This window comes from Heloderma suspectum, chromosome 4 (assembly GCF_057233095.1).
Source record: "Heloderma suspectum isolate Gila_16-S chromosome 4, 16-S_ref, whole genome shotgun sequence".
In the NCBI taxonomy this organism is placed as follows: Eukaryota; Metazoa; Chordata; class Lepidosauria; order Squamata; family Helodermatidae; genus Heloderma; species Heloderma suspectum.
In genome coordinates, this window is record NC_139461.1 from 194,958,428 (window position 1) to 194,984,702 (window position 26,275).

At 45.8% G+C, this 26,275-nt stretch overlaps 1 protein-coding gene across 1 annotated transcript in view; it reads right to left on the minus strand.

The window, feature by feature from the left end:
* Nucleotides 1–26,275, minus strand: part of BCAR3 (BCAR3 adaptor protein, NSP family member) — a 195,204-nt gene that overhangs the window by 164,010 nt on the left and 4,919 nt on the right. The window contains exon 2 of the mRNA XM_084851785.1: nucleotides 4,687–4,813. Coding sequence (XP_084707911.1) covers nucleotides 4,687–4,776 — 90 coding nt within the window. The 5' untranslated portion in view covers nucleotides 4,777–4,813. The remainder of the gene's footprint in view (nucleotides 1–4,686; nucleotides 4,814–26,275) is intronic.

Here is a 26,275-nt window from a genome sequence, read left to right on the forward strand (position 1 = left end):
AGCAATTGCAGGATAAAAGCTCCGTGTGAAGGAGCCCTAAGAACAGGAAGACAAATCTAATGATATCACGGAGGTTTTGCTTGGTTGGTTTTACGTGACTTCACCTCAGTGCCTCACTGAATTTTGATACACACACACTAACATATGCAAATTAACAATGGGGCTTCTCTGGGCTTGTGGGGACAGTGTCAATGGTAGTAATAAAACAGCGCCTCTAGAACTGTAAGATAGTTAATAGTAGAATGAGCTCCAGTGCCTGGACAAATCTGCTGTATCCAGAATGATACACTAGTCAATCGAGGAGTTAATTCCTACCTTCCTCCCCCCTCAGGCAAAAGTTCTGGTCTATTTAAGCATGAAAGCCCTTCTGTTGTGCATATTCTCTTCTGATTTCCTGTCTGTGACAGTTCTATGGTGGAATCTTTTGTGTGTGAAAAAGAAGGGTGATTCTCACAGAAACAGGCTCCAACTTAATGCTGCACAGTATTGACTGCCATGCCATGCCCGTCTGCTTGAAGAATTGACCTAGGCTAGGCTATCTAGGAAAAAATAAGTGATTCCTTCAGGAGCCATTATTGACTCATATCTCCAAAACCCTTTTGTCTTTAATCAGTTTAGATTATCAGACTACCCTCCTCAAAACTCACCAAGAAGCCTTTGGAACAGTTTCCTAGTTCCAGTACACTACTGCAACTAAGCCTATGTACGTGCAATTGAAACCATCACATCTTCTTCCCTTGTTTACCCCTGCTTCTATTCCCCTTCCCGTGTGGTTTTACCTTATGCTGGTTTTTAGATTGTAAGCTCCTCGGGGTAGGAGTCTTCTCCTCTCCTTCTTTGTAAAGTGCCATGTATGTACATAAGATGTGCTATATAAATAATTATATAGGGCTGTATCGAATGTTACTCTAACTGAAGTGCCATTCATTTCAATGGGTCTACTCTAAGTCAGACTAAGATTGGATACAATTCATAATACTCCTGATGCTCATGATGGTTGTACGTACAGCATAAGATGTGGTACAAGTTTGCCTTCTAACAGACTTTGGCTGAAATCCAATGTTGTGCAAGCGGAATTCTGCTCGTGCAGTGGGACTGTCTCTTTCTCTCAGATTTTGATTTTCCCTCCTCTCAGACCAGATTTTGAGGGCATGCAGAGTGTTGCAGGGGGGAAAGGATTGCCCCCTCTCCATTCTGTTGACAGAAGCCACTCCATATGGTTGCACCCTTGAGAGATGGAAGCCTCTGGACTTGGAGTTGCAATGTCCTGCCAGGCTGAAGCTGGCCAGGTGGGAGGAGCAGCAGAGTCAATCTTTGCCTCCCTGTCCTCCAATCAGTGGGGTTTTTGCTAGGCAGGCTTTTTTGCCCGTCTAGCAACAGTGCTTCAGATGGGGAGGGAAGGAGGCTGGAAGAGACTCAGGATAGCTCATTTCCTGGCCTCTCTAGTCTTCTCCCCTCCCTGCCCACCAGAACGCCCCCTTTTCCCTCTCTTGGAGGTCAATTTCCAACCTTTGAGGCCAGCTGGCGTAGTTCTTTCCATGCCAGCTGTGAGGAGGCAGGGGAGGAGGTGGTCAGTTAGATCTCTGACTCCCACTTCCAGGGTTCAAGCACTGTCTCCGACCTCAGAGGGGGGAATCCTCACTATCCTATGGCCCCTCAGACAATGTCAAGAGATCATAGGATTGCTCCCTTAGGGTATAATCTTCTGCATGTTTAGATAGAAAAAAAGTCCTACAACTCCCAGCACAGCTGGCTGAGGGATGCTGGGGGTTGCAGGACTTCTTTCAGTCTAAACATGCAGCAGATTGCACCCTAAATCAGATACGATCTTCCTTGACCAAATCAATCTTAAATATTTTGGGCTTCAATAGAAATATTTGATACTGCTGACAACCTAGTGTGTCCTGAGAACCAACATTGCTGTAGGTTTGGGTACAATCCAGCCAACGGTATTTATTAAAGCTGCAATCCTGTGACCACTTACTTCAAAGTAAGCCCCACTGAAAATTAGTGAGGCTTACCTCTGTGTAAACATAGCTAGGGTCATACTTTACATACACTTTATTTAGATTAGAAAGAATTATGCAGGGGCTAATTATTTGTTAGAATGGGAAGAACTAGACCTTAGAAACAGGTTGTTGCTGAAAACAAGAGCCCTGTGTAGAGTCCTTCCCCCTTCTTCCCATAACATTTAGACCAGCCTCCCCCAATCTGCTGTCCTCCAGATGTGTTGGGCTACAACTCCCATTATCCCCAGCTGGCTAATTTAGGCAAAAATTTACCTGTCTCTGTTTTTCCACCCTCACCAGCATCAGCAAATGCTGCAGAACATGGGTAGGAAAATGTGCAATGATACACAGAAGTATGCCTAAACATCAACAGAAATTTGTTGAAACCTGAAAACCTTCCAAGCCTTTAAAAGAGAGAGAAGAAAAAGGAAAAGACTTTGTTTCCATTAACTAAATAGTGATATTTTCATTTGAGCTAAATATTTGGTGTAAGTACCAAGCTCGCTATCACATATCCCTCCCATTCATTACAATAAAACTGGGGGAAATATACTTCCCTCTTTATCTTGATAAATACCTACTTTGGTGCCAAAAGCCAAGACTGTACTTGCTCGTAAAAGGTAAGTAACAGGGCAAACAGTAAAATGCACACCTTATCTCAATGAGGGTGTCTTATCTTAGACCCCGATAAACAGTCTGCATTTTATGACATGCTTTACTTCACAGATATACAATATGTGCTGGGTTTTTTCCAGCTTTTGCCCAGTACCTACGCATAGCATTTGCCTAGGTGAAATTAAGGCTGTGATCCTAAACATGCTAGGCAGTAAGTCCCATTAAACCCAGTGGGACTTACTTCCAAATAAACATGCATAGGGTTACGCTGCACACAATGTATGATGGCTGAATCACTTGGTTACTACCTGGAGTAGTTCTACCTGGGGGGAAAAACAAAAACCCCACATTGCTGATTAGTATTGCAAGCACAGAAAATCAGATCTGCTTTGACCATGTAACTTTTAACTTTTCTTAAACTTGAAGCAGAGCTTTTTAATTTGCTATGGCTCTAAGATGTGCATGCTGTTATAGGCAGTGGAGTTCTAAGCACGCAGCTCCTTTTAGGAACATAACCTTAGTCTTCACCTATGAAAAATGAAAGCCCTGATTATTTTGTCTTTCAACAGATTGTGCATATTATAGGAAAGTTTTAAAGAAATTACCCAGTCGACTCAGTTCAAGCCTTAAGGGGCAATTCACATCTCACTGAAGCAAACAACAAAACCCCCATAGCATCCAGGGTTTGGGGCTGCACCCTAAAGCTCCAGTTCTGAGAGGAGACACATGCGGCCATTGGTGAGCTCAATTTTTATCCTGCAGGGTCTTGTTTAGCCCTCAGGCCAGGGGGGCCCTGCATGTGACCCACAGCCCAAGTTTTGCCTACCCCTGGCCTAAAAAGAAATAGTGGGCAAATGTTAAAAGAAAGAAAAGATCTTCCTAATTAAATCAAAACACTGAAGCATATTATTATTATTGTTGTTGTTGTTATTATTATTCAAAATGAGGAGGTACAGAACACTAGCCAACAAATGTTCTGGTTTGAAATTAAGTGGTGGTGGTGTATGTATATGTATATGTATGATACTACCGACATTACTCAGGTTGCACAATCAAAACAAGCCACCGTGTGGCTTAAATAAGCCAGGGTGGCTTGTTTTAATCTCCAGTGCATGAGGGACCAGCTAATAAATCAAATGAATGAACGAACAAACAAATAAATAAATAAATACTCATCTGGGCACAGCTTGTCGTGTTGTCCAAACCCAAGGGGCAGGGTTTGTTTGAGGGGGAAGCAACCCTCAAATAACACATGGTTTATTGTAGGGTTATTTGAGGGTTGTTTCCCCTTCAAACAAGCCATGTCACCTGGATTCGGACAACATAACAAGCTGTGCCTTATTGGTGCCAGGTGAAGACGTTTTAAAATTCACCCTGGCTTTTCAGGATGTTTAGTTTACTGCAGTGTTATTCTGTGGTATTGTTTAAATCTTTATTACATACAATATTTTTTACTTAATACTATTTCCCCTCCCCAAAACTTTGTAGACTGCTTTCCAAGGCTCTTTACCTAAAACTTAATATGTATGTATAAATAAACATCTGAGAGGCTAACTATATATTCCTTGCAAATGTGCTTATTGGAGCAGTGTTCGTTTGTTTTAGCAAGGAAAGAAGCTTAAGAGGGGAAATTCGGAGTACAGAAATAGCAGGGGACTTAACCCACACCTTCTCTATTCCAGCCAGATCACACACTCCAGCAGCTTCACCCCTCCCAGGAGGGTTCAAAATGAGGTGAAATCACTGAAATATACTGTGGGTTGGGAACCTCTTTGGGGATTATTTGGAACAGAGATTATATGATCAGCAAGGAAAGGATTTAAGCAGGTCTCTCCCTCCTGAATCTGCTTTTCTCAAATTAATCCCAGTGTTGACACTCAAATATAGGTATTCGTGCATAACCAATAATTAGTCACTGTTCTTCTCATTGGGGAATTCCAGTGTTCCCTGGAACAACAGTTTGAAAGCCACTGTTCTAGGGAGTGGGTTGGAATATTTGTATCAACATGACTCAACACTGGAGTGGTTGGTGTAATTTTCCCACCGACAACTGGTTTCTTACCTCTACCCCATCATATTGATCATCAAAAAGAGTGCAGTATTCTGGGAGGCCCAGCTGAGACAACCAGTTAGAAATGGAGAGATGCTTCATGATTGCCTACTTGCGTCTTCTCAAGATGCCTTTGGTTCTGCAGAGCAAAAAATCAGCATTAACTTCTAGTTACAATCTTAAGAGTTCATATATATGCATATTCATTATTCATTGGCTGTACCCCTACCACACTCTGCCTGTGAGTACTGCTGCTGCAAACAACATTTTCCCCACACCTTCTTGGCCTGGGTTTCACAAACTGTGGATGACGTGGTCAACCTGTATTTGTATTAGACTGCACCACAGTGCGTGTGTGTGCATGTGAAAGAGAGACATTGTGGAAAGTTCTCCTATCTAAAATAAATAAGTATCATTCATGCATAGAAAAATTAGCATGTCAAGGTAAAGGCTAGGTCAGGACTCTCTTCTCTGCCATCTAGTTCCTATCTGCAGTGATATTTTCTTTTTTATGAAGGATCCTTCAGTCATGAGAACTCCCATCTGTGGTGAAGACACAGTTTGACCACTTCATCTGCTACCCAAGAGAAAGCCTTGTCTTTCATTTGGTAATTGAGGGGCCAGGCGGTACTCCTCAGGAGACCAGACTTGGCCTAGGAGCCTCTTGTTTGTGAACTCTAGGCTGGGGTTAGGGGTGTCCCCCACACCATGAAAAGAGGAAATGTCAGCCTATCCCTCCTATTGTTATGCTTAACAACCTCATATGTAAAAACTACAAATTTTCATAAATATCAGTGGATGAGCACACATAGTAGGAGGGTACAACTGAACTTTCCGGATCCTTCTCAAAACAGAACAGGTAACATACGAACACTAGCTAAGTAGTAAGGAAATAGTGCGGCACCATCTATAGGTTGGAGGTGCTATATACCAACTTATTACTGATGGCATTTCTACAAAAATAGCAAGTAAGTGCTCTGTGGACTGTTTTAACCTGGGCCAGCCCAATAGATTTTGCTGCCTGAGGCAAAGGACAAGATGGCACACCCTTCCCTTCCATGTAAAAAAGTCAGCTGGACTGGCAGTTGAATCTTTATTCATCCCTGATAAAGGGACAGCCTCCTCCACCACACTTGAAGGCAGCAAGCTAGCTTAGGGGGTGCAGGGCAGGCTGGTCCACAGCTCCCTCCTCCAACAGCTTGTTTCCCAGCTTCCGAGCATCTGCTGCCTGAGGCAACAGACTCACTCTGCCGAATGGTAGGGCCAGCCCTGGTTTTAACCTAGGTTTCGATCCATATACAATGGAAATGTACCACCCAGTACCACATACAGCCCTCAAGGCTGAAAAGGTTGCCCACCCCGATACAATGACACTACTCACAACTTGCTCTGAAGAAATGCGGTTCCATGTGCAGAAGATGCTTCTTGCTGTGGTGCGTGTCTAAAAATGTGTCTATTTTGTCAGTTCCATTCCTCAAGCAAAAGGATTTTAGCTTGCTGTGCATAAAATCCAATGGAATTATGACTTGTCAGCAACAAAAACACTTGTTCTAACCTGCTTACATGTTAAATATTTTTACACATACAGTTGCCCACAGGCTGATGTCATATGGTCAGCAACGTGTCAAAAAGAAAAGAGAGCTGTTGAACATGGTTACAGCCCACATTGCTGAGGTTATACATTTTAAACAAGTCTTGAGGGATGGGGAAACCTTAGGGAAAGCATGACATAATGCAGGCTTGGGATTACTCAAAGTACATGGATGTTTTATTAGTGGAAATGTCAAACAAGCCTTCAAGCAAGAAAAACAACTTCTTGACTGCAATATTTTGGAAGCTGCTACATAATCTTTAACTGTCCAGTTACAAGTGCTTAGAATGGGTGTCACCACTTAAAATAAATCCTGGAGGATAGATGTATATTATAACAAAATGCCCATCGATATGAATGTTGGAGTGTGTATGGAAGAGAAATCCTACACATTGCAGGGATCATAGTGGATCTCTATACATCTCTTTGTGCCCTATGCTGTTGGAATGGCTCAGGGCAGTGGACAGGTTTTTTCCCCTATCATAACACCGCTGTCAAGTGCAGAACTTTATTTTTCCCTATAGGAGTGAACAGTAGCCATTCATTTACATATGAGTAGGAAGGAGGGCACCCAGGGGTGCTGGGGTGGAAGTCAAAATTTCCACCCTGCCTACAGTGACCTCGATGTATGAAATTTAAAGCAGGTTTGCCCTCACTTTTGTCCCAGAATTGCAGTCCATTTACTTTGTTCCATGGAATTCCATGGGAAGCACCATGAAAACCAAGCCAAGAAATCCCATCTTGGGTTCTGTTTGTTCATTGTGCTAGAGAGCAGAGGTGGGCAGACTTCAGACTTGTGGGATCTACTTTGTTTTTTTACTAGAACCCCAAGACCCACTAACTGGAGCCTGGAACAAAAGACATACAGTTCGAATTAAAGAATTCTGAGCTCAGGGGTTTGTTTTGAGTACTGAATGAAGGGCAGTCAGTCCACACAAAAGTTCACTTCTGGTTTTCCCTAAGCTTTCTTCATTTCAGCAGGATAATTAAGGAGGGGTGGGGGATACTTTTGTTGTATCTATTGTTAAACAACTGGGAATCAGGTTGCCAAGCTACTGCAAGAGGGATACATTTGCCTTCTGCCCATGCCTGTGCTAGAGTGTGATGGGATTCTGGAAATTGGCGTGTGTGTGTGTGTGTGTGTGAGAGAGAGAGAGAGAGAGAGAGAGAGAGAGAGAGAGAGACTACATGCTACAATGATCCATCATTTACTTAACCCAAGCCTCTGAAAGCCAGCAGAGACTGAAAGATCAAACAGCACTTCTGGAATGTATCTTATGTTCAGACTTTGGCAAGTGTCCCAGGAGTTGCGTAACTATAGAGCAGGCACTGAGAATGCCTTGCTACATCCCCTCATTGTATGCCACATAATGTATGGTAAGGGTTAGCCACTGGCAACAGATAGAATGAATCTGGGCTAACCCCAAATTGTGAGAAAAGTGAGTCGCTGAGATCCTCCATGCTCATCACCCATATTTACATCAATCAGTTTCTTAATATGACAGTTCCGGATCCAGACAGTGCAATCTTCCTACTGTTCATGAGCAGGAATCTCTCCCGTCCTGCTGTGCTCCTTATACAGCTCAGGGAGAGACAGGGGGAGATGGCAAATGAGATGAGGAAGTTTTCTGCTACTCAGACACCAACACCTTAGTCTGTGTTCCTTCTTTCTTTCCAGGACCGTGTCTCCACGACAACAGAAGGAGAAGCGAATGAAGGAGTACTGGATTTTTAAAAAGGAATCAGCTTTGCTGTGCTTTGGTCCATGCAGGGCTCCACGAGCGAGTGCTCCACACTAGTAAGAATCGCTTCACAGAACATACTTCCGGGTGGGGGTGGGGGTTGGAGTGAATGTCATCTGACTGGCAGGGCTGCTCAACCAATAAGAGAGGCTTTCCCCCCTCTCCCCCCTTTCTCCTTTTCTCATGAAGGTCCAGATGCACCTGCATTTCAGGAGCAAGCCTAACTGATCACAATGGGAGTTACTTCTGAGTAGAAATACATATGCTTGTGCTGGGAAAGAGGGAAAACAATCCGCTTTCTAACTGCAGGATCTCTAAGGAAGGTGTGAAGTAGTTACTTCCTAAGGCAATAAACCAAGACATGGAGAATCGCAGGTTCGGTGAAGCATTTTCTAGGCTTTAAACCTCAATTAACGGGGATATCTGTAAATGCTGATGTGGGCATTCAGAGGGCAAGCCTCACTGAGCACAATGGGGGTTACTTCTGAGTAGCCACACATACGCTTGTGCTGGGGAATTGAGGGGGGGAGAACACAAGCATGGGAAACCAGCCCCCTTTCTAACCCGATGCTGTGCAGGATCTCTATAACAAAGCTGTGAAGTAGTTACTTCCTAAGGCAATAAACCAAACAACGGAAAATCAGAGCCTCAAGATCATGCTTTAGAGCATTTAGGGAATGTGCTTTAAACTGTGCCATTTCAACTGAGGGGGATCTCTGTGAATTCTGATGTGGGCATTCAGGGGAGAAACCTTGTTGACCACAACGGGAGTTCCTTCTGAAGAGACACTAATTGGTTTGTGCAGGGATGGGAAACACACAGGAAACACCCCTTGACTGGGGTCACAGTGAAAGGCACGCCCCTGGGCAGGGCTAGCATACCTGAGGTCAATGCGGGGGTTGGGGCACACAGCAGCTAGACAGCTGAGAACCCAACTTGAGGAAAAGAATCGGACTTTAAGCAGTCTCAGGAAATCTAGTTTTTCCCTGATAAGCTCTGGGGGTGGCTGCTGGATGGCCATGACATCATGTACTCCTAACAGCTTCAACATGCAGCCAGCTCGGAGTAAATCGCTGTTGAAAACACCCCCAGGGCAAAGAGGAACAAACAGACCAAGGGAAGGAGGGTTCCTCTGAGATGTATGTCAATCTGCCTCTTCCCGCAAATACAAATCCTTCCTCTGAAGGGTGGGAAATGATCAGCAGAAACAAGCCCGGTGTCAGCAGCACCCAGCATAGTGAGGCATTTGCCAGGGCCCACATGCTGCAGGATGTCAATGGAGGCTGGTGGTTCCGATTTCGATGGGGCTGAGAATCCATTCTGGGTTTTAGTCAGAACCAGCCAGAACTATAAAGGGGATATCCAAAGTTCTGAACCCTATCCTCCAAATGGGTTCAGCACCTTGGATAGCTCATTTAGAGTTCTGGCTGGTTCTGACTAAAACCCAGAGTGGATTCACAACCCCACCAAAATCGGAGCCATCAGCTTCCAGTGGCCAGGACTGATGCCTTGCCCGCCCCGCCCCCCCCATGCTCATCATGACTTCTCCTCCAGGAGGTAGCGCTGCTGCAGACACAAGTGTGCGGGGAGGGGGTGGTTAAGCTGGGGTCGCAGCAACACTGCTACCAGGGGGCTCAAGTGACAGCAGGCGCTGGTTGAGGTCTGCCCTGGGCACCCCCAATTCTGGAGTCAGGCCTGAGCAGAAAGATCATGCTAGTGAAGCCAAAAAGTCTGGAGCCAAACCTGAAATGCTGGGCTTGGTGCATTCGTTCAATAACCCACAGTTAAGGTATCCTTAACCCACAGTTAAGGTATCTCACTGTGAGAGCCAGTGTGGTGTAGTGGCAAGGGTGTTGGACTGGGAGCCGGGAGATCCGGGTTCTAGTCCCCACTCAGTCATGGAAGCTCACTGGGTGACTTTGGGCCAGTCACACACTCTCAGCCCAACCTACCTCACGGGGCTGTTGTTATGAGGATAAAATGGAGAGGAGGAGGATAATGTAAGCCGCCTTGGGTTCCTTGCAAGAGGGAAAAAGGCGGGATAGAAATGCAATAAATAAATAAATAAATAAATAAATCCTCAGCACCTCCTCCAAGCCAGCTTAACAAGCTCACAGCCTGTTCACACAAGCATTTATATCACCTGAAGACTCACGGCTGAATGTGTGAACTGATTCAGTTAAAATACACGGTCCCCAGTCCACCTAAAGTTGGTCAAGACTTGGTCCCATCGAAGGCAATGGAACTTGTTCCCATTCATATCAACAAGAATTAGTTGCATTTAACTTTAGCTAGATTGAGGCTTTGGTGTTTGGGATACGAGGTGAGACAATAGTTCTACCTGTTGTGTTAGATTATGATGGCACATTCACTTTTGCAGCTCATCTGTTTATTTAGTACATTTATTAGTTGCTTTTCAACTCTCAAAGCAACGTACAAAGAAGTCTTAAAATAGCACCGTCATCAAATGACCAATACGTATGTGTGAGCTGGCACAATAAGTCTGCAAATTAAGCACTAGACACCTGCTCCATTCATCCTGGGTTTTGTAACAGACATCAATCTCACATACAACAGCAACAGCAAAAAAGCAAAGGCGTCAACCCAGGGCTGGCCCTACCATTACACAGAGCGAAGCGCCCACCTAGGTGGCAGATGCTGAGAGGTGAGGAATGGCGGTGAAGTGCTGGAGGACAGAGCTGTATATGCTACTCAGTCTGCCCTGTTTCCCATAAACTAGCTTGCTGCCCAAAGTTGCAATGATGGATGCTGTTCCACTGCCAGTGATGAAATAAGATTCAGCTGCCAGTCCAGTCTGGTTGGCGTCCAACTGTGGAATGGGGTGTGCTGTCTCGTTTTTGTTCTTCGCCTCAGGCAGCAAAATAACTTGGGCCAGCCCTGCATCAACCCCTCAATGTCCTGTGTGACAAAGGCCTGGGGGGAGTTGCTTGGTCCACTGCATTTTTCATACACTCAGATCTACAAATGAGTCTCTCCTTGCCCATTTTTGGGTTGCCAGTTCTCTCCTTTTCCTGCTCATGATGTAAAAAAAAAAGGTAAAGGTGTCCCCAGCCATTCATCTCCATTTCTAAGCCGAAGAGCCAGCGCTGTCCGAAGATGCTTCCGTGGTCATGGGGTCGGCATGACTGAACACCGAGGTGCATGAAATGCTGTTACCTTTCCCGCTGAAGCGGTACCTATTTATCTACTTGCAATTTCTTGCTTTCGAACTGCTAGGTTGGCAGAAGCTGGGACTAAAGACGGGAGCTCACTCTGTCACGCAGCACCCAGGTCTCAAACTGCTGTCCTTCCAACCTTCCGGACCTTCAGTGTCTTAACCACTAAGCCACCGCGGCTCCTGATGTAGATCTCCCTAATAGTGCAGAAAGTTTCCCACTTCACCCTGCCATTTTCTAGACATGGTTAGTACTGGAACAGAAACTCCTCATTTCCTTTGTGAGATCCATGCAGTGAGCAGCTCCAGCCTTGCAGTCATGGTAGTGATGTACATGGTAGACTGTTTCCACTCCTTTCCACAACGTAAGAGCCTTTCTACATAAGGCATTTAAGGTGCGCTCGTGATTCCTCACTCACAGTTGTTTGTGGCTGCTTTACGTCACGTTGTTATCCTCAGGGCCTCTCCTGTGCGGGGGGCAGCTTCTAATGAGGAAAGTCTGGTATTTCCATGAATGGTGGCATGAAACTCTAATGTATTTGTGCAATTCTGCTATAGAATCATAGAATAGTAGAGTTGGAAGGGACCTATAAGACCATCGAGTCCAACCCCTGACAGCAGTGGTTGGACTCAATACTGCAGAGGTTATGTAATGGAACATAGAGAAAGGCAGAGAAAGAAAAACACCAGGAAAAAAAATGCGTAAAGGAGCCAATCTTAATCCCACAAAGAATCCAGAAATAGAAGCCTAGGTAAAGTGGTGGGTAAAAAGCCTCATGTAAAAAAGCCCTAAGTCCAAAATTTAGGGCTTTTCTGTAGGATTTCTGAAGTAAATTGAAGTGGGATGTCCCAGAGAACAAGTGTAGCCCAGCCCTGTCATTTTTAGTCCTATGCATCCTCCCATCTTAATTCTTCCTACTAGCTCAAGCTCATCTTTTTCACTATGCGGGCATAATAATGCCTTCCAAGTCCTCATCTCTACTCAGGTCCACCATCCATCAGAGTAGCATGACGAAGGTGACAAAATCTCAACCTTTTAACATCCTCTCCCCTTAAGCCTCTTAATTAAAACGAATTAAATCATTAAATTATTATGCAGTGAAAAGCGCCCCTGGTAAGCCCTGCAATTTTCTTATCCTTTTTTTGCTTCATCCCAGTTCAGAAACTTAAGTCTTCCAGGCATGTCGCAAAAGTATCTCTTTACTCCAGTCATTAAAGCATTTGGGCCTTGATCCAGCAAAACACTTAAGGACATGCTCGAAGTTTATCAAGAATTTATGGGTTATTGCTGACTCAGTTGTTTGAAAAGTGGCAGGTGAAAAAACGCCTGTATCTAAAAGGGAAAAAACTGCGTACTACAAATATTGCTCTACTCAGAATCACGTGATGGAAAGTGGAGAACAAGCATGTTAGCCCTGTTCCCTCCATCACCATCCCTGCCACCTTCCACAAGTTGGAGGACGAATGTCTATAACTGGGAGCCTGCTCTATTCCGCATGTGATTTAGAGCCCATGAACATAAAGCCAAAACTTTGTGTGCTGTTTTGTTTGCAGAAGCTCTCACTGCTGCAGAGACAAGTGTTCAGTCTGAAATGTGGCTTGTCTCTGCAGCAGTGGGAATTCCTGTGAGTAGAACAGGATGCAAATGTCTACCACTGAGACACTGGCCTTCCAGCTGCGCCTCTTATTTTCTCCCACAGGTGTGCATATGTATCCTGGCTGGCATCACAGGTAGGCATGGCTCGGTATCGGCTGAGGCCGCACACCCCAGCAGGGGCCCACTTACAGGAGCCCCCTGGAGTTGTTCTTCCTCTTCGTCATTGCAACCTCCTTGTTCACCTGCCTCTCGCTCTGGTTCAGACAACGGTGGTGGTGAGAAGGAGGAGCAGTAGATGCCTCAGCCTACTTGCTCACTGGCTCTCTGCCTGGCAAGCAAGCACATGGCAGCAATGATAAGAAAGAGGAGCAAGAACAGTTGGTGACAGTGGTGTTAAGAAGGCCAAATCACTGAGGAAGGGGGGCCTCCAAAACCTGCAGCCAGCACTGCATGCCCAGTGCTGTGTGTTTCCTTCTTTCTCTGGGGAGTGAGTTGTTCAGGGAGGCTTTTCCACAATAAAGCTCCATTCTGAACAGCGAGTTGATGGCCTGGCAGAGCCTCCTCTAGAACACAGACAGAGAGTCCTTGAACCGGAAACTTTAGGATGTGTAGCTTGAGAGACAGTCAGACACGTGTGTATCCCAATGGGACATGCTCTCTCAAGAACTACGAATCCCAGAGTCCCTGTGGGCATTTCCTGTGTCACCCGTGTGTGGCAGCAAGAGTGAGAGACACCAAGCAGTAAAATAATTAGGGTGGCATATAAGTAACATACATGTATGTCATACTGTCAGGTTGGGCTGTAAAAACAGATTATGAACATTCCCTGTGTTCCCTGTGTGTTTTAATGTAAAGAACGCTCCTGTTTATCCAAATACTTTAGTCCTCCTTTAATCAAATCAGTCGTGATCATTTGGATGAATGGAATTTTACTGCATCTTAGGATTCTTAATGTAATCAATGTTATAATGTCTGTCATGTTCCTGTGTGAATATCTCAGTGTACTAGTGCTCCCTAATTCTGCGCAGACTTACTTAGAAGTAAGTCCCAGTGAGTTCAGTCTGGGACTTACACCTTCAAAATTGTGTTAATGGATGGCAGCACACACTAATGCTTGACAAACGCTTTGTAATACAGATCTATTGTAGTTTTTATAAAGATTTGCTGCACTTTTAACCTCAGAATGAAGAGAAATGCCAAAGGAATTGCAGGATTTACACAGAAAACAGCACATGCTGAAGAATGAAATCATAAACAATAGTTATCTAATCTCCCTGGGCCAGCTGCATTTAATCTGCTATTAACATGCTAAAGAAACCCAAACTCAAATCTAAGAAATTCAACAGCTTTATGACTAGCTTCACAAAGCCTTGCCTTCTGTACACTTAACTGTTTCATTTCAATGTTCTGTGGAGCATTTTTCCCCCTACTTGAGGCTTTTCTGTATCCAAGGCAGCCTTTCTCCAGGCAAAACTTCCCTCTATCTGTAATTAAGCAAACTAGGCTGAATGTTGATTTCAAGTCCTGCTGCGCGTTGCATAGACCTTGAGAGGAAAAGCTCTGAACGATGTTCGTGTAGCAGAGGGGTTTTAAACTTCTTTTAGAAGGGCCAAATTCAATTTCGAAGAACCTCCTAGGGGGCTGCTGTCCAGGTGCTAACTGTCGATGGGCTACAGTTTTTACGGTGTAATCCTACGCGTGTTTAGACAGAAAAAGTCCTACAACTCCCAGCATTCCCCAGCTAAGTATGGCTGGCTGGGGGATGCTGGAAGTTGTAGGACTTTTTCTGTATAAATATGCGAAGGATTGCACCCTTAGAGTTCTTTATCTTTAAACTGGAATTGGACAGGGTAGCCCTTCAAATAGAGGACTGTCCTCTATAAAAGGGGACACTTGGCCACCCTAGGATAACAGTGAAGTGTACCTCCAATGTAAAAAAAAGCTCCAATGGAAAAAAGCTGTGCCTAGATATCAAAAGTCTAAGGATAGCTGGACTAAATTACTGGCCAAGGGAGCTTTTACTATCATATATCCTCATCTATTCCAACTTGGTGCCCTGCAGATTTGTAATCCACATGCTGGCTGAGGAGTATGGAAGTTGTAGTCCAATACATCTTCAGGACAATAGATTTCAGAAAGATGCGAATAAAGATGCGGACAAGAAGTATGAGGAAAATGGACAAAATATCTTTTTGCTCCTTGTCAAACATTTCCACAGTTTGGGTTTTGGGCATGCATACTGAACAATTATACAATATGAACTTAAAAAAAAAAAAAGGCTGGTCATAACATAGCAAAGCATGCTAAGTGAATTTAGACAGACATTTCTTGAGTGCCTCTTTGAATGCCCTGAAGCTGAGAAAGCATCATAGTCATCAAGGCTAAGCATTTGCTGCCAAATGGATAAACCCAAAGGCACGCAGTTCATTTTCTTCCTACATGTCTCACCAGACTATAAATTTGTTAGAAATGCAGTGCAAAAATTGCCTTGGAAACATTTGGCAAAAGCCAGCAGATTTTAGACTACACTGTGATAAATGTTCTAGATTCTAAATAAAGTATTGTTTCCCTCCACAGGAGAATATTTGATTAGGCAGGAACAATCATTATAAAATGTAGGGGGGGGGGAGAAATGTAATAAAGCAAAATCCCTAAATTAGAAGCACTACCTAAAGTGGGGGGCAGGGGGTTGGCAGAGGCCAGCCTCTGGAACTTGGGGCTTCTCTACACCAGGCTTTTATCCTGTGATCCAGCTTGGTTACTCACAGAAATTTGCGGGTCCTTTACGTGACGTCGTCAACCTCTAGGATCTCTCCCATGCTTTGTGACCATTTCCGCAGCTTTATTTATACTGGGGAAAATGCACTATTTTAAAATGGTGGTTTGAATTGCTCCGTGTAATTATGAAGTTGCACTATAACTGCTGCTATACCATAGTGCCATCTAGTGGCTGTATAATGAAACATATAGAACTTGCAGAGAAAAGAAATCCCCGGGGTAGGGGGAAGGGGAAGCATGTGTAAAGGATCAACCTTAATCCCGAAAAGAATCTGGTAGCGGAAGCTCTGGCAAAGTTACAGGATAAAAAGCCTTGTGTAGAGAAGCCCTTGAACTTCACTGGGATAAACAAGGCCCCTGGAGCAGAGGTAGTCATTCAGGTTGCTATATCTGCATAGAGAAATGAAAAGCCTCCAAAGGATTTTGCTCCTTACTGAGACTTTGCCTCATGTATGATGAAAGATAAAGATGACTTTGTAGGTACTACAGATATGTTAGATCAGGGATGAGGAACCTCAGACCTGGAGGCCAAATCCAGCTTTCTGGGGTTCTCCAGATGGTCATGCCCCCTACCCTTTCCCCTGAATCACCAATCATTTGGTGGTTTTCTGGCTTTTGTACAGGTTTTCCGCATTTTAAAAGGTTGAAATGCCTCTCCTCAGGCTTAGTTACTGGAAGCAAGAGATGGGGGGGCACTCCTTTTGACTTTGGGAGTCAAAGTCAAAAGGACTTTCCAGCCACCCACTGGAATTAAGCCACCAAGACCATCTCCAAAATTGATTCCAGTCCTCAACCTGAAACAGGTTCCCCACTACTGTATAATTGCAGTATTTCCACTTAATCTGAGGGGTTCAAATAGCAGCCAGGTAGATGGTGATTTTTAACAGAAAACCAGCACATGGGCCCAATCCAGATCAGGAGCACATCCCCAATCAGGGCACAGTGCCTGCTTTTTCTCCCAAAATAAAAGTGGCCCGGTTGAGCACGCGTGTTTAAACACGTGACTAGCATCACATGGACGTGAATGTGCATTTCTCATGATTTCAAGTTTAGGGTAAGATATGTGTGGGTAGATTTTGTGCTGTCTTTGGTGCACATTAAGATGTTATTCCAGGCCTGGTTTAGACACCTCTTGGCCCCATCAGAGGAAAGTGCAAGGCCATCGGCAGCTGAGATGAGATCACATGGAAATTCTGGTTGTGTGAACCGGAGGCTCCACATGAGGCACAGACACATGGCTGCTGCAATTCATGCAGTTATGGTGATCCTTTTTGAGAGTGCTGTCCCCCAGGGATGCGCCAGTTCATACAAGCCAGCTGTGGCACAAAGTCCTGTGACAGCCCTGTGTCCTCCCATGGGCAATCATGTGGAGGCCTAGATGTGTCCAAGCTGGGCCTCAGAGTGACTTTTTCCAGAGCCTCTATGGACAAACCATGCCCTGCTGCAGAAGACAGAAAGTTCACACATTTTCCAAGGCCCAAGGATCAGCAAGGGGTCCACCACATGAACAGGGATGCTACTTTGACATGGCACAGGACATCTAAGGGGGTTGGAGGCAGCATGAGAACATTCTCAATTTAAACAGGAACAGACCATTGGTCCACCTAACTCAGTACTGTTTACATTAGCCATCCCCAGCCTAGTGCCTCTCCAGATGTTTGGCACTACATCTCCCAACATCCCCAGCCAACATGGCCAATAGGCAGAAATGCTGGGAGTTGTAGTCCAAAACAGCTGGAGTGCAGCAGGCTGGGGAGGGCACTGACTGGCAGTAACTCTCTGGGGCTTCAGAAAGGGCTCTTTTCCTAACCACTGGCTGATGGGAGCATTCTGACCAGCAGCAATTCTCCAAGATGTCTGGCACTGGCAGACATCTTGTCTACCAGCTCTGAAAAAACAAAGAATCCCATGACACCTTAAACTGGGGGTAGTCAACACTGCACCTGCCAACAGCTCCCTCTGTGCCTGCAAAGTGCCCTGTAGAAACCCGTGGTGGTGGTGGTGATGATGATGATGACGATATTATTATTATTGTTGTTGTTGTTATTATTTCATGTGTGGCCAGAAGTACTGCCTGCCATCATTATTCCTTTGAATGCCTCTGGGCCCCACATGGACCCAGAGACATTCTTGGAAAGTAAAGATGGCGGGCAGTTGGAGGCCTGCACTTTGCTTTGAGAAGTAATGGCCCCTGTTGCCACTGCCTGGTAAGTGTGGGGGAGGCTTGGGGATGGCAATGGGGCACTGGGGTAGAGCTGGAGAGAGGAAGAAGTGGAGAGATTGGGCTTGTCTAGCAATAACCTAACCGAGTGGGTGGAGAAAATTGAGAGAATGAGGCTGGGGTGGGGAGAGCGACAGGGGGGGTTAGGGAGGCTTGCAGGGTGGCTCAACTGGGGAGGATGGAAGAACGGAGAAAAGGGATCTGTGTGCATGTTTACCTTGGGTGAGGAGTGTGTGTTTGGGGTGTGTGGGGGGGGGGAGTGAGAGAGAAAGAGAGCAGGGTAGGGTAGGTGATCCTGAACATGGGAGAAGGGGTCGGGGGAGAGAGAGAGAACTGTGGGTTCAAAGGAGTGGTTTCGTGTTTTGAGGCTGAGACCCAATCTCTGCATTGTATTCAGGTTCTCTGGCAAGGTACTTGTCTTCCATCCAGTTTCTGTGAAATGAGCAGTAAGAAGGTGCTTCCCTCCAGGTTCTTAACCATACAGCAATTTTAATATGCGGTTCTTACGGTAATTTTGGCCACTGCTCTAGTGCATAACAAACAGCATTCTCAACATCCTGCTTATCAATGTGCTCTTATTGCGCAGATCTATGCGGTCCCCATGAGAATATAATCATACTTCAACTATTACGTTTTCCCCACACTAAGGCCTGCAGTTGTTTAATTGCCTCCTTCAGAAATTTCTTCCTGAAGCAAAGGGCCTTACCTCAGTGGAATTGTAGTGTCATGATGGGGGTGGGGGGAACCCCTCTGGGTCAGATCTCTGCAGGTACAAACCAGCAAAGTGCTGTTCAAAGCAAACAAGCTCTTGCCAGTTTGCATCAGCTGAGGCACTGAAATTTTACATCCTTGTGGCAGCTCTGTTTCTGTTAGCTCTTTCCACTTGTGCTTCATAACAATTCAGCTTGCCGTAGTGATTTCCATGTGAATGAATCCCTCAGCTTTATCTGAATAGAAGACTCTGTTTAACCAGTTGCTTCTCCAGGGGCCCAAACTGTCACAGACATTACGCATACTCTTCAGTCTGAAATGAGACAAGAGGGTTTTTTCCCCACTCAACAATAGCCCAGATCAGTCTGAACGAGTACTTGAGCCTGCTTACAAGTAGGCAGAGGCAATATCAAATAACTCACTGAACAGCGCATCAGTAACCCCTTTCATACTTTATAATCCTCAAACGTACTTCATGGTTCATTTGCTCAAATCATTGTTCAAAGCTGCCATAATCAGGTGCCATTAGCCAGGATCCTGACAAATTGTTTGGAAGGCTCCTTGTACGCAGAGAGAAAAATCCAAACAAAACACCCAACTCTTCAACAGCTGAAAAACAGCTATTTTGAGCAGACTTTCCTCTCAGATGCCCATACACAAACTTGAATATGCAGCTCAGGTCCGGCGCTTTGCCTGTTCACATACAGTATGAAACACAACTCAACTTGCCTGTGTCTGGGCAATGTGACGATAATGATATGCTCTCACAAGCTTACTGCTCAGCATTTAAACACTATTTGGATCAGCAAGTCCACTTCCAAATTAAAATTCAAGCTGTAATTATAAAGAGGTATTTCTCCCAAAAAGGTGTTGTGCAAGGAGCTGGCCCCCCCGCCCCGCCACACACACCCCTCAGTTATTTACAAACATGGCTACTTGCTGCCCTACATTGTGGTTTCCCAGTGATATTCACAAAGCACTATCATTAAAATAACAAACTTAAGTAAGATACCATTACATCTCTAGCTAGCTAGGCTGTTAGTGTTCCCTGTTGGTAGGGAAGCTGAAAGAAGTTTAATAGCTGTGCTTCGTATGCATATGCATATTTGTAGCACACTAGAAATGGTGTGCTAGTGGTTTATGTTGTTTTGAATAACATTGTTTCGTGTGCGCTGTTTCCCATCCAACATAGCTAGACTCGCTTCACTGGACTTGTCTCTGCCTTGCCCTTCTAGTAAGTGCAGCTGCTTTGATTGGCTTCCTGGAAACCTTGAGGTTTCCTACACAGGACAGCTGCTCACAAGCTTGGAGGGGACAGGTAGATAGGCAGCCACAGCAAGGGCCAGGAGGCTCCGGAAGTTGGCAGTGGGGGTCCCTTATGAGTGAATTGTAAACAATTCCATTACGTTAGCTACTGTTGGTCTAACAGTACAAACTGAGCTCATTGGTAATTGACTACAGTTCTACTTCACCCCTGTCGAGTAAGAATAGATAAAAGTAACGTATTGTCAAGGCTGATCCATCGGCAGCTGTCGTAGGTGAGTCAGGAGCCAGAAGTCAGGAATTAATCTGGGGAGTCAGAACCAGGGAACACATCATGTTGAGGAACAAATCCAGACTGGGACCACAGGGCACTTGGCCCTTCCCCTCCGTGCTCTTTTCCCACTGAAAATCATCCTGGCAGGCTTTCTACTTGTGCGGAGAAGCCCCTACACTTATGCATCTGTATGTGGTCAGGGCCCCTTCACACCTATGCGGGATGTGTGGCGCCTGAGGTGTGTGGCTGGCATGCGCATCAGGGTACAGGGAGTATGGCTAGCAGTTGCAGTCCTGTTCCCCTTCCCCATGCATTTGGTGAATATTTATTTATTTATTTATTTATTTCTATACCGCCCAATAGCCGAAGCTCTCTGGGCGGTTCACAAAAACTAAAACCAAACAACACACAATAAAACAATTTAAAATATATAGAACATTAAAACCACAATATAACAATACAACCACAATAAAACCTAGCAGCAGTACAGGAGTTTAAAATACAGATTTAAAACAGCAAAGATAAAAATTTAGAAAGCTAAAATGCCTGGGAAAATAAAAAGGTCTTCACCTGGCGCCGAAAGGAGTACAATGTAGGCGCCAGGCGAACCTCACTAGGGAGCTCATTCCAGAGCCGGGGTGCCACAGCAGAAAAAGCCCTCCTCCTAGTAGCCACCCGCCTCACTTCCTTTGGCAGGGGCTCACGGAGAAGGGCTGCTGCTGATGATCTTAAGGTCCGGGCAGGCACATATGGGAGGAGGCGATCCTTCAGGTAACCTGGCCCCAAGCCGTTAAGGGCTTTGAATGTTAACACCAGCACTTTGAATCGGGCCCGGAAATGGACCGGCAGCCAGTGCAGCTGGAAAAGTCCTGGCGTAATATGAGCTCGCAAGCCAGTCCCTGTTAACAATCTTGCTGCCCTATTTTGGACCAGCTGAAGTTTCCGGACCGTTTTCAAAGGCAGCCCCACGTATAACGCATTGCAGTAATCCAGACGAGAAGTTATCAGAGCATGGATAACTGTAGCTAGGCTATCTCTGTCCAGATAAGGGCGTAGTTGGTATACCAGCCTAAGCTGATAAAAAGTGCTCCGTGCCACTGAGTTCACCTGTGCCTCAAGTGACAGTTCTGGATCCAAGAGCACCCCCAAACTACGAACCTGATCCTTTAGGGGGAGTGCAACCCCCTCCAGAACAGGTTGATTATCACCTAGCCGGGCAGACGAACCACCCACTAACACTACCTCCGTCTTGTCTGGATTGAGTTTCAGTTTATTGGCCCTCATCCAGTCCATTACCGTGCCCAGGCACTGGTTCAGAACAGCCACTGCCTCACCTGGTTTTGATGAGAAAGAGAGGTAGAGCTGGGTGTCATCCGCATATTGATGGCACCTCAGCCCACACCTCCGGATAACCTCCCCCAGCGGTTTCATGTAGATGTTAAACAGCATGGGGGATAGAATAGAGCCCTGTGGAACCCCATGGCACAATTGCCATGGCACAGAGCAATAATCCCCCAGCACCACCTTCTGGAATCGGCCATCCAAGTAGGAGCGGAACCACTGTAGTGCAGTGCCTCCAACTCCCAACCCAGACAACCTATCCAGAAGGATACCATGGTCGATGGTATCGAAAGCCGCTGAGAGGTCCAGGAGAATCAACAGGGTCGCACTCCCCCTGTCCCTCTCCCGGCAGAGGTCATCCCACAGGGCGACCAAGGCAGTTTCCGTTCCAAAACCAGGCCTGAAGCCCGATTGAAATGGATCTAGATAATCCGTTTCATTCAAGAGTGCCTGGAGCTGTCCTACAACCACCCGCTCAAGCACCTTGCCCAGGAAGGGGATGTTGGCCACTGGCCTATAATTGTTAACATCCTCTGGGTCCAGGTTAGGCTTTTTCAGGAGTGGTCTAATTACTGCCTCTTTTAAAGCGGCAGGCACCACTCCCTCTCTCAAGGAGGAATTTACAACCTCCTGGACCCAGCCGGACAACCCCTCCTTGTTTGATTTAATAAGCCATGAAGGGCAAGGGTCAAGCACACAAGTGGTCGATCGGACTTGGCCAAGCACCTTGTCCGCATCCTCAGGCCTCAGTAACTGAAACTCATCCAATAAAACTGGACCAGACGGTGCTCTGAACGCCTCTACCAATGGAACTGCATTAATCGTGGTGTCCAATTCATGACGAATCTGAGCGACTTTATCCTCAAAGTGCCGCGCAAACCCGTCACAGCGTGCTACCGAGGGTTCCACCGTCTCTCTCCCTGGCCCAGAATGTAACAGGCCACGAACCACTCGGAAAAGCTCCGCCGGGCGACACTGAGAAGATGCAATGCTGGTGGAAAAGAACTGCCTCTTTGCCACCCTCACCGCCACAGAGTAGGCTCGATAGTGGGCTCTTACCTGTGTTCGGTCAGACTCAGCACAAGTTTTCCTCCACCTGCGTTCTAGCCGTCTCCCCTCTTGCTTCATTGCCCTCAGCTCAGGTGTATACCAAGGAGCTGGCTGGGCTCTGCTCAGAGGGAGAGGGCGCTTGGGTGCGATCGTGTCAACCGCCCGAGTCATCTCTGCATTCCACAGAGCGACCTGGGCTTCAACAGGAGCACCAGCCATACCAGCAGGAAAATCCCCCAGAGCCCTCTGGAATCCATCGGAATCCATTAATCTCTGGGGGCGGACCATTTTAATAGGTCCCCCACCCTTGCAGAGGGGAAAGGCCGCCAGAAGTCTAAACCTCAGCAGGAAGTGATCTGACCATGACAAAGGGACAGATGTTAATTCCTCTACTTTCAGATCACCATCCTCCTGCCCAGTCGAGAAAACCAGATCAAGCGTGTGTCCTTTTATATGCGTTGGGCCAATGACATGTTGGGACAGCCCCATGGTTGTCATGGCGGCCATGAAGTCCTGAGCCGCCCCGGATACAGCGGCCTCGGCATGGAAGTTGAGATCCCCCAGGACCATCATCCTGGGGGTCCTCAACACCAAGTCCGAGACCACCTCCGTCAGCTCAGGCAGGGAGTCTGATGGGCAGCGGGGTGGGCGGTACACCAACAGAATCCCTAATCTGTCCCGGGTACCCAACACAAGGTACAGACACTCAAGATCTGCACTCGAATGAGCAGGAAGCCTGGAGAGGGAGATTGAATTCCTATAGACCACGGCAACCCCCCCTCCCCGACCCTCAAGTCGGTGTTGGTGCTGCACTGAGTACCCAGGAGGGCACAGCTGGGAGAGAGTGACCCCTCCCAGTTCCCCCACCCAGGTCTCAGTAATACATGCCAGGTCAGCCCCCCCATCCACAATCAAATCATGGATGAGGGAGGTCTTATTTTGGGCCGACCTGGCATTCAGCAGCAGCACCACCAGACCCGAGGGCAGACTGGTAAGGCTGCCAGGAACCATCAGGTTGGGGGAAGAACCAGAAGAGGGGATAGCTGTAAGGTGTCTAGCCCCTCTTCTCCTCAGCTGGCCTGTTAATCCCCCAACGCCATACCTCCCCCTGCCCGTGACCACAGTTATGGTGGCACCTCCCCCACCCCCTGAGTTGTCCAATAGTCCCAATATGTGGGAGGGTGTTGTCTGAACATCCCTGCTGTAACCAGAGTTTGAAATGAGGATTCAGAGCAAGGACAACTTGTAGGCCAAAACATCTGGAAAGCCATAATTCCCATCAGTCTTAGCCAGCATAGCCAATGGATGATGGGAGTTGTAGGCCAAAATGTCTGGAGGGCCACAAGTTGCCCACCCCTACTTTAGATAGACCCTGACTAGTAATAGGTCAGGAGATGTAACTCATTTATTTATGTCAAATAAACTTTTACCATTTTTCTATCAGTGGTATTCATGGTGGGCTGGAAGCAGAATAAAGCAGTATAAAATAACATCAGTAAAACAGTATGCTCAGATAGCAAATAGAAGAGCTCTCTCTCTCTGTGTGTTCATATTTCACACTCCTAAAGTGTTTATAAGTCATAACCTTGTCAACAGCAATATGCTTCTTAAGTAGATGAGTCTTAACTGCGTTGCCAAAACAACAACAATCAGCAATGAAACTGGGGCAGAGTTCCCCCGGGATAGCATTGCATAGTCTGGTGCTACTATAGAAAAGTCTGTCTTTTGTACCCACCCACCAAACATCTGACGATGGTGTGGCTGATAATAGGGTGTATATGTTGATCTCAAACCTCAGGCTGGTTTATATAGCAGGAGGATGTTCTTAAAGAAGTATAGTCCAAAACTATCTAGGGCTTTAGGGCTTTAAAGATCAGAGCCAATCTTTTGAATTGAGCCCAGAAACAAACTGGCAAGCAGTGAAGATGGTTAACTATGGTTAAGCCCACTGAGGGAAGGGTGGTGTGTGTGTGTGTGTGTGAGAGAGAGAGAGAGTGACAGAGAGCAAGAGTGAGAGCGACAGAGAGAATGAACTGGCATATGAGAGGGAAGGGCTTGAGCTGAGGAGTGGGTGATCCCATAGCCCATTCCCGATCTCTTATGTTTAAACTGGGCCTTTGACAATTCTGAAATAATGTACTCTAGAACAGTACTAGTGACTTCATGAAGCAACTCTGAAGAAAATGTGGATTCTCTGCGATAAGAGATTTTGGTTCAGAAGATATAATGTCCGAGCGAGAAAGAGAGAGAGATAAAAGAGTTAACTTCGTGCAATAAACATTAAAATCACACCCATGAATGCTTCATTTCACATATTGATTCAAGCTTCTGTTGCTAAGAAAATATTTGTGTGTCACAGAACAGCCTTATTTAATGAGTGCATTTTAATACATGGATTTTCTATTTAAGTGCTATTGATTAAATCTCAGACAAGATACTAAAATAAATGTGCCAAGAGATCTGCATACTGGGATCACAATACAACATGAAAAGCCCGGTCATTACTATAGGAGCCCAGGGCCTAGATTCATGTCTTGAATCCAAGCAAGGCCTAAACATGACTAAGTAATTGCTGTATTCGCTTCTATAAGCTGGAAATATGATAAAGTTTTTGTTTTCCTTGCTGCTGCTAGTTCCCTCTGAGCTATGAAAAGATCTCACAAGCTGTTCATGACCTCATGCTTCCTGGAATTTTCTTAAATGCATGGGAAAGTACAGAGCAACTTGTTGTAAATTCATAGGAAGGAGAACGACATTGAACAAAAAATAAATGCACATCTCTGGATAAAGCTACTTGGTAAGGAAATGCAGAGTCCAGAGATTGCACATTAAGGGCTTTTCGACATGGAGCTTTTATCCTGCTATTGAGATTGGTTACTCAGGGAAGTTTGTGGGTCCTTTAGATGACATTGTCAACCTCCAGGGCATCTCCTACACTAAATTACTTTTGTTCCGTTTTTTAAAAGATCGGAGATAATGAACTATCAAATTACAGTGCTTGAGTTCCACTTGAGTTCCCTCATGGAAAAGGAAAGGCTGCAATAAGAGGAGCTAGATCATAGCACCATCTAGTGGCTGTATGATGAAATGTATCCAAGACTCAGATAAGGGGGGGAAGGAGGGGGGAAAGCAGGGGGGGGGAGGAAGCACATGTAAAGGGAATCCATCGTGATCCTGCATCTAACATGGAAGCAGAAAGCCTCGTTTTAAATGTGGGATTTTGGGCTGGTGTACAGATGCACTAAGGCTGCAATCCTACACACTTATCTAGCCTGGGCACTTATGCATTGCCAAAAAAGACAAAAAAGGAAAGATTTATATGACATTTGCATGTGTTAATTTACATGTATAGATGCATATTCTGGGTGCTTCCAGATGAGGCTTTTATAGCATCATTGCCTGCTTCATTTACAAGATTTTACAGGCGAGGATGGAGCGGGGTGTCCAGCTGATGATGTTTTCCCCTTGTAGCTCTCCTGTGTTTTCCCACGGCTTCTTCTGTCTTTTTCTTCTTACTGCAGAAAATCCGTTAAGGGAAAAAAAAAAGATGGAATTTCTGCATAATCCCTTCTAATTGATAAAGCTAGGAGCCCTCCATTGGGAAGCACCATTAGAAATAATTTCTATAATCTAAATACAGGACTTCTCACCATAGTGGAGAAGATGGTGACCAGGTGACCTGTCTGCCTGCTTAGTCTGCTGTCCAGGGGCTAACTGTGGATAGGCAACATCAAGCACCCTGCTAGCTCACCCTTCTTATTACGGTTCTTTATCTTTAAACTGGACTTGGACTGGGCAGCCCTTCAAATGGAGGATACCTTCAAACAGAGGACTGTCCTCTGACAGCCCTTCAAATAG